The sequence below is a fragment of the Copadichromis virginalis genome, linkage group LG19 (genome assembly GCF_057382275.1).
Source record: "Copadichromis virginalis isolate Kocher_CV1m ecotype Utaka linkage group LG19, C_Virginalis_male_GT1.1, whole genome shotgun sequence".
Classification (NCBI taxonomy): Eukaryota; Metazoa; Chordata; class Actinopteri; order Cichliformes; family Cichlidae; genus Copadichromis; species Copadichromis virginalis.
This window is the reverse complement of record NC_140636.1, coordinates 32072093-32081118: the sequence shown is the minus strand read 5'-3', so window position 1 is coordinate 32081118 and position 9026 is coordinate 32072093. Positions and strand designations below refer to the sequence as shown.

The following is a 9026-nucleotide window of genomic DNA, read 5'->3' as shown; positions in this document are numbered from 1 at the left end:
TCTGCATGTTCTCCATTACATCCACTATTCTAAGTTTCTCACACATCGAAAACATCTCAGGTTTTCCTCTATGCCAATATGTTGTCATGTATTGCACTTAACTCACTGGGACAAAACATTTTCATTTCAAATATATTCATGTTTCATCTGTATTTTCCACCAGTGTTTGTTAAAGCATTTTACCTCAAGCTGTGCTAATGCGGAGATCAATATTGCTAGCTTAAGTTTTATTGCAGTAAAGGTAAACATTTAACCCATATCAAATGTGGAAAATGTCAATTGTAAATGCAAATTTAATGTCATAATTCACTGTTTGAGTCATCTCAAGTTCGCTTTTTATTGATTTAATCCTACAGGGAGTTTTAAGTACAGTTAAAAATTCCTCATTTTTCCTTTTGTTTATAAGCACCAAGTTAAAAAAAAAATTAAAAAAAAAAAAAAAAAGAAAAGAAAAGGGCAAAGGCTGAACTTGGTTTATAAAAGGTTTTATTTATGTTAACATAGCCGATACATACAGATTCAACAGACTGTTCAACAAGGCTTCTGGGGGGGGTGTCTACAACTGAATGAATAGCAAAATAGTGGTCCAAATCTCTAGTGACAATCACTGGACAGACTAACATTTCACCCTTTCTAGGATGTGTACAAACTTGCATTGGAAATGGATAAACTTGACATTTGGACAGGTTTGTGTTACAGCAGTTTCCCATGTCAGTCTGAAGATGCACAAGACCCAGAAGATCAAGGTGGCCTCTCTGCTGGAGGATGAGGAGGACTGACATTATAAATAAATCAGAATATAACAGACTGGAGTGTGAACATCTACTTCAACATCCACATCTCAGTCTGGTTTTCCTTCTGTGACGTGAAATTTACAACGAGAGAAAATAAACAAAGTCCAACTAGTTCCCAGTGGACATCAAGTATCAAGACAGTGATGCATTAAGGACATTACAGGAAACTTCAAGTCTCATCACGGTGTATGAGTGATGAAAAGACAAGTTCACTGAAATTCAACCAGCTGTCCATCGGGGTCTAGTGCATGGACATCAGAGTCCTCGACATCCACAAGCTGGCTGCCTCTGAGCGCTGTTCTCGAACTCGCCACACCAGAGAGGTTTAAAGGAAGTGATGCGCATTAACAACTTATTATATTTAGGAAGTGTATCAACACCACAAAGTTTAAGAGACAAGCATGTCCCTGAATTTGATCACACGAGGCCCACTATTACCCACCAAGTATAAATGCTTCATCAGACCCAGGACAAAGTGAGGGAAGTTAAACCTGTTGCTGGGCGCCGGTTTAGCTCAGTGTGTCGAGCAGGCGACCACATGCCATAAGTCTGAGAGCGGCCGGCCCGGGTTCGAATCTGACCCACAACCCTTTGACGCATGTCTTCCCCTCTCTCTGCCCCCGCTTTCCTGTCCTTTCTTCACTGGGTGTATCAAAATAAAAAGGCCAAAAAAATTAAAACTGCTATGTAGCAACAGGTGTACTACAGTAAGATATACAAGGAAATTAGTATGTGTGTAATATTTGTTATTGGAACAAAATACAACCATTTTATGAAGTTTAGCTTTCCAGTTGTTTTGCCTCTAATTGAGGTAGGGAATCTGATATCATGTTGAGCTAGCATTCACGGTAAACTGCACACAAAGGGGATGGCTGAGACCACAAAGTACAGGAATGGAGGGTTCTCTCTTGTGTCCAAATCAAGTGTGTGTTTTTGTCGTTTCTCCCCCCCATATTAATACACAACCGTTTTCAGCAATGTTTTCATGGTAGAATGTTTAAGTGGAGCATTTTAAGGAATGAAGGATGTATAAAAAGTTGTTGTTTTTTTTCCTTTTATTTTTTGGAGTCAACCCCAGCAGCATGGGCTTGGGCTTCTTAGTTCGATGGCTTGGAGCCCTCTTCTCCCTCTCCCTCTTCAGTGGCGCTGTCTGATGTCCATAACTATGGGAGGGGGAGAGAGAGACAGAGAGATTTAAGACAGGCAAATATCCAGATTCATTCACAGATTATGATCAATTTAATGAAAATTTACTGTATTGTACACACTAAAAAACAGGGACACTGTTAAAAGGCATTTTTAATTGATTGGGTGGGGTCCAACACTTATCCGAACACGCAACCTGACAGTCTCAGCCATTTTATCATGAAGGGATACGGTTTTGAAGAATGACATGTTTCTTTTAAGCCAATTAAAAGTAATCGTGACTTTATAACCTCAATGTCACACAACATGCATAAGCCAAAGACAAGTCATGCTCTGGCCTTTGCTACACTGACTTGTCAAGTGACAGAAAGCCTTCTTCCCCTCAGCACACAGACTGGCTGGATAACCACAGGAAGTCTGTGCATGTGCAGAAATAGCCGATTCATGCTTATGCTTGCATCTTTCATCAAAAAGGATCTGTACACTGCAGATTTGTCACTTGGGATAAAGAGTAATGGTATTTAAATGTTTGTGGCTAAGTATTGATTGTTTTTTTCCAAACAAACCTTAAAAAAAAAAAAAAAATTAAATTACAACACTCCTTGTCATACATTGGGGTGGGACACTGGAAAAAAAAAAAAAATAATAAGGCAGCTGCCCAAGCAAAGTTGTTTTATGGGTATCTCGATGCAAATTAACAGTCTGGGTTATCACTGAAACTGCAAACTGAGTGACAGCACTGCTTTAAGACATCCTTACTAGTTGTGATCATACTTTGTCAATTTTCTTTAAAGGAAAAGTTTACATTTCTAATTTTTGCAGGTTGTGTGTCTTTTCCCCAGATGTTTGTAACTCTTTGTAAGAGTCAGTGCACACGATTCAATGGCAATATATGATATACATCTTTAAGCAACATATAAGATGTCTCCTGTACAGGGAAGGAGGAAGAAAAAAGAAAAGAAAAAAAAAAACAAAAAAAAAAAAAAACTTACTACTGTAGGAGTAATAGGAGCTTAACCAGCGCTAACATATTACCTTGCCTTGGTGCGACTTAGTGTTTAACACATCAGTTTTGTGGTTTAAAAAGCACCAAAGTCACAAAACCAACAACCACAGTGATACACACCAAAAAAAAAAAAAAAAAAAAATCCCCTTCTTCTTGCTTGAAACTTGAATTAGAAATTAAAAATACTGCCCAGCAATATTTTAGGTGTGGCTGAACATCAGGTTCATGACACTGAAACAACTATGATACATTCGGTTCAGTGAAAACTGTTTTATGTCAAAAGAGTAAAGCACTCACTGTCAGGTTATCTCTGAGGAGCTGCATGATAAGAGTGCTGTCTTTGTAGGACTCCTCTTGTAGATTGTCGAGCTCTGCAATAGCATCATCAAATGCCTGCAAGTGCAAAGATAAACAGCAACACTTAGAACTGATCCATTTCCAGCTGTTTACAACTTAAGACCTCAATTAGTTGTCAGATTACTATTAAAGTCTGTACCTGTTTGGCCAATTCACAGGCTTTTTCTGGGGAGTTCAGGATCTCATAGAAGAAGACCGAGAAGTTAAGTGCCAAGCCCAAACGAATGGGATGTGTGGGTTCCATTTCAGCCTTGCTGATGTTAAATGCTTCCTGGTATGCTTGCTGTGAGCTTTCAATGGTATCTAAAGGAAAAAATAAATCATTTGTGTAATTATCAAAGTTCCCAAACAAATCCATTGAACAGAAATTGTTCAACTTAAAGACTACACTCCACTTTCAGCAGGAAGCAAAACTGTAAACTTAAATAAATGAAAACTTACAAATGCTAGTGTGAGAATAAAATAACCGTAGTACTGATGTTAACTCACTTGTTTTGTTTTCTCCACTGGCAACTTCAGCAAGGTATCTATAGTAGTCACCCTTCATCTTTAGATAGAAGACTTTGCTCTCCGAATTTGAAGCATTTTTAATTAGATGGTCCTCCAGCAGTTTCTGTGAAAATAAATGTGAGATTAATTTCAAGTTTACAGACCAAATACTGAACAGCAAAACTTCAGTATGAATATTATTTATTGAGCCCCAAGTTAAAAGATATGAGGACTGCAACATTCAACACCACTGGATGAGCAATGATTCATCCAAGTGTCATGCTGGCCTACATCCATTAGAAAGCTCTCCTGCCTTTGCTCTTTACGAGTACATTCTGTATCCATCAGGAGTCAAGTGCATATGCTCACACTGTCATTTTGAAGGATCATTTTACTTTGTGGTAATTTCAGCTGAAGTTGCTCCAAATTGCACAGAACCAGGCCAGGCCTCTGGTGTGTCCCCAGCTGCCCCAGATACTTGCATTTTGTGCAAGGACTGTGCAGCATGGTTTCACATCTTATTGCTGACACTGCCGTTATTGCCATTTTGAAACAGCCATGGCATTGCTTATAGGCTAGAGATTTTCTCAGATATTTTATAAGGTACTATGTTTTTACAATACTCCCATTACAATGGTCCATTTGCACCCCCCCCCCCCCCCCAATTTTAGCACATGCAGTAAAGACTAACAATGAGCATCTTTGCACAGATAACAAAGAAAACTAAGAAAACTAATTAAATCCACCTCATCTGAATTTGAACAGTTTAGATGATAACTACATCTGATATAGTTATGGTAAGATATACAATCAGGTGCCCAAAGTTTATTTCTTTCAATAAAAATAAAAAGCTACATACAACCCACATTAACATAAGTTAACCATTTGTGTGGGCTATACATAACATACTGGGGTAACAGCAGAAACTACAAGCTGATCATTTCTCCACCTGCATGTTATGCCTAAACAAACTCCATCCCGACTAGTGCTGAGAGGTATACGGTAATGGTTTAACGGTATAAAATTTTTGATTTTTTTCCCCATATACCACAATCCCCACAGAAATTCCATGAGCAAAGTCTAGGGAAACAGAAGCTCTGGCTGCAATGGATCATTCCCATAATTACTACTTGAAACCACAAAGTTCAGAAAAGACCCATACTTGCTCCATGTGCATACTGCATACTCATTTAAATTTAAAAAAAAAAAAAAAAAAGGAGAAAGAAAGAAAATGCTGTCCATCTCTAGCTGGCAAATTCAGAATCTGCCTGAAATTGAATCAAGTTTGCGAGAGAAGGAAACGCGAGCCCTGATGCTCAGTGGCTAGTTTACAGCTACCTTCTCCTTTCTAATTTCGTATGGGGTTTTTTGGGGGTTTTTTTTATAAATAAAGCCAAAGTTCTTTAACTTACTACTTGCCTAGAGCAATAAGCTTTGGTTGTAAAACCATCTTAAGCTTTAAAAACTGTACTTGCAAACTACTTTTTGCAGTTTTGAGTAAATAACTAGTTACTTAAGACATAAATGACTCCTTTTTACCATCCATCTGCAACAAAGACCAATGTAGAAAGTCTTACCAACCACATCTAGCCATTTTGCTTACATTTTACTTAAAACTTTATTTTTAGCTTTTTAAACTGTTAGTTTTAAATTTGTATTTGCGTATTTTTCCATTTACCAATTGCCTTGCTTTGTGCAAATATTGCATTTAGCTACTAGATTCTATTTCCAAGTTAAATTACTATCAACTGTTACGTTTCGGTCACCTAACAGTATTTTCCCCAACTTCGTGATGATTAAGCTAGGCTAAGTCATTCATCTTTGAGTGGATATGTATAGAGGATTACTTTGGCTAATCTGTCAGTGAAACTCACATGGCTTAACCGATTGAAAGTGCAGATTAACTGTTTGACTAAATGAAAAGCTTGATACTCTGCAGACAAACATCAATTTTACCTACAACTTCCGTTTTACAAATTTAAACCGTTTTCAAACAAAAAGGTCCATACCCGCCATTTCCAAACACGCTCAGCTGAAACACACAAGTGCTAAGCGTTCCTCTTTCATTGCATATTCTACACAATAGACAAGAAGAGGAGTGCATTTCCCTTCAGAGCTTTCACACAAAGCTCTGATTTCAGTCACCAGTGCTCACACACACACACACAGCATGGTGTTGTTACATTTAATCCCAACTGTGCAAGTGTCTTCACATTTTTAATGTGAATTGATGTGCTTTCAGAGTATGGGCGGATCCCTTATCATTTCACTATTAGCTGCAGGGTGTTTCCTTTACTTTTTACATAGCAAAGGTTAATCAGGCAGAATAACGCAATGTGTCTGTGTCCTCCCTTTAGAATATCAAAGATGCCTACGCTGGAAATTAAGAGTTTTGCTGAAGGCTTTAATTTTTTTAGACTGTGTACAATTTAGGGTTTAAAACTTTTCAATAGCCTGCATCTGCTCAGCTGACAAGCCTATAGTTGTGTTTTAAAGCTCTAAATGCACATGCGTGAAAACCGGAGCAAAGCATCTCCACACCTCTGCTGTCTGCACAGTGAAAAGTCTAGCACTTGTCACTGTGCAGGAAATCAAATAAGGCGGCACATAAGCAGCTTACTCGTCTATTGCCGTCTTTGCTCTTCTTTGTGGGTGCATTACCAACTTGTAAGGCTTCAGCAGACAAGTTAAGGCATGAGCACTGACACGCCCTTCTCTGCTGACAGACCCTCAGTCAAGACTCAGTAGGGAGAAAGCTGAAAGCTGAGTCACTGCCATGCAAGCGCACATCCTCATGAACACGCATGGAAGATTGTGGAAAATGAATGCTTTCTACGTCTTTGCAACACATTTGAAAAAGGCATCAGCTCAGAAAAATTATTTCAATCTTATAACTAAGGTTTCACTTTGATCCCCTCTAATCCATTATCAAGGCCAGCTAGAAACAATGTAAAGAACCAATCTGTGATGTAGCATTGGGTTAAGTAGTAAAGCATACTCCAGCAACTTTGTAATGATAAGCCTTGAAATGCAGCAAGCAAAGTCTGAGAAGGTATTTAATTGGACTGGTTTTAATAGGTGGATCTGCACAACAAAGGATGACTTTTTTTTTTTTTTTTTTTTTTAAACCAATCAAGCTGAACTTGAGGAAGAGTGAGGCATTTCTGCATGTATAAATGGCACCAATAATATTATAGACTACACTGACTATCATCTACAGCATACATGCAGTGCATTTCCTAGGTTAAGCCTTTACCCATTTAGACACCTTTTTGGTGCAGCTAATCTGACCTTTCCTCAGTTACAGCACACCCTCACAAGTTTAAGCCCATTGTTTGAAATCCAGATTCCCAAAAGACAGGAACAGTGGGAGGACAACAGAATACTTCCTTGTCCCCACTGGTTTTAGAGTCCATATTTACAGGACAACTTACAGGAAAGAGCATTGAATTCAATTTTTAAAAAAAATAAAAAAATTTTAAAATGCAAAATTAAAATGTGTGTGCGTATCATATTTAGATCTCAGGTAAAAAGTCTATTTGCTTAATTAAGTGCATTCTTAAAAGAAAAAAAAATCTTGTGGAAATCTCTCCTTACAACAAAACACATCAAGCATTTGCCACTCCCCTCAAGAGCAAACGTAGATTCTAAAAAAAGAAACGCTGCAGTTTTAGTCACCACTAACTAAAGTTGGTTACAATAATTATAATTTAGTCAGCAATAAGACATTACAGCTTAGCTTCCAGAGTACATATTCCAAGACTGTGGTCTCCATCTCACATATAAGCAACATGCGCTATGCTGCGCGATTTAAAGAAAAAAAAAATAAGTACAATTAAAAATATATATACACTTTACCAAAACACATCTGCAGATTTCATCCAGTTCTGATTCCACTTTCTCGCGATATTCTTTGACCATCTGCTGCTTCTTTTCGCAACCCTCGGTCTTCAGTCCGATGCTGGATATCACCCTCCATGAGGACCGCCTCGCCCCAACCACGTTTTTGTAGGCGACGGACAGCAGGTTCCTCTCCTCGTTTGACAGCTCCTCTCCCATCTCTGTAACAGCCTTCATACATTCTGCCATGTCGTCGTAGCGCTCAGCCTGCTCTGCCAGCTTGGCTTTCTGGATAAGATCCGTTTTAGCCATAGTTTATATATTTATTGAAGCGAGAAATGAGAAATCCCGGGAAGGTGAGTGACAGTCGAGGACTGTTACGCTTTAGGATGGCCGTAGGATGGGATGGACTGTGGCAATCCCCACAAGCTGCGGAAAGACGTTAACAATTAGTACGATGGGACATATCAATATACAACTGGAGGACAAGATATCCCAACGATAATCGTAACGGGGCGTAAAAACGGGTTTAAAATAGCACAATTTTTCCAAACTGAACGCGTTAAATCGCTTTAGCGTACAGAAATTTCCGATCCCAAACATAAGTAACCTGTAGTGTTAACAGTAAAGACACTTGATCTCGCTATACGGTTCTTTTAAAGCTGCGGTTTGCTGCGAGCATCGGAAGTAGGAGATCTACTGGCAAGCCCGTCTCACAATTGAACCCGCCACAAAGCTGTCTGCTGCACCTAGCTAGCGAGTTAGCAAAAGAACTAGCTGGCTACAACGGCCACTCCTTTCATTATGAAAAAAAGTCACTAGTTCCAGAAAAGCCTAAACGTACCCACAACGTGTCACTAAAGCAATCCACCACTAACCGTATATTTTCCAGGAAAAAAATAAATACTCACTGTTGCTGACCTAATGAAGTCTAAATTTTCTCCCCAAAATGCTCCGTTATGAGATAGTGACTAGAAAGGAGAAGAACGGCGGTGGCAGCAGAAAAAACCCAACTGAACTGCTAAAATAAAGGGGGGTGTGGGGGGGGAAAGTCATCTGAGTGTTGACTCTCCAATCATAAGTCCGTCTCGCATTTGATTGACAGGAATAGTAAGCTCTGTAAACCTGTAGCTGGCTAGCGCGGGGGGAAAAGGCGGGCTTATGGTGGTAGTTTGGTTGAGCGGAACGCTGCAGAGACTGAGGCCCACGGGGTTTCCTCCAATGAGACCAAGGGATGAAGACGTCATCGCATTGCCATGGTGATGCTTATCCAATCACGCCCTTGCCTTCCACAAGCTGTGGGCACTGTAGGCGGGTGTGGTTCTGGCTTTTTTTCATGACTAGAAATTTGCCTTTTTAAGTGTTTTGGATAATATTTCATTGGTTCTTTCTTA

The 9026-nt window shown here is 39.2% G+C and overlaps 1 protein-coding gene across 1 annotated transcript; it reads right to left on the bottom strand.

Annotated features, from left to right (window-relative positions):
- Window positions 1-469: 469 nt before the first annotated feature.
- On the bottom strand, window positions 470-8814 carry LOC146686500 (14-3-3 protein zeta-like). Its single transcript, XM_085442385.1, has 6 exons — window positions 8544-8814; window positions 7651-8061; window positions 3793-3916; window positions 3443-3606; window positions 3244-3339; window positions 470-1957 (listed from the first exon to the last, which is right to left on the bottom strand). The coding sequence occupies exons 2-6, from the start codon at window positions 7942-7944 to the stop codon at window positions 1892-1894; spliced, it is 744 nt and encodes a 247-aa protein (XP_085298511.1). The 5' UTR covers window positions 7945-8061; window positions 8544-8814; the 3' UTR covers window positions 470-1891.
- Between the last annotated feature and the right edge of the window lie 212 nt (window positions 8815-9026).

Bases quoted from the DNA above. Each gene is read 5' to 3' on its own strand.
- LOC146686500 (XM_085442385.1), bottom strand. From the start codon at position 7,944: ATGGCTAAAACGGATCTTATCCAGAAAGCCAAGCTGGCAGAGCAGGCT. The intron at 3,607-3,792 runs GTGAGTTAACAT...TTTTTCCTTTAG, and splicing joins CAGTGGAGAAAACAAAACAA to ATACCATTGAAAGCTCACAG. The intron at 1,958-3,243 runs GTGAGTGCTTTA...CCCCTCCCATAG, and splicing joins TCCTCAGAGATAACCTGACA to TTATGGACATCAGACAGCGC.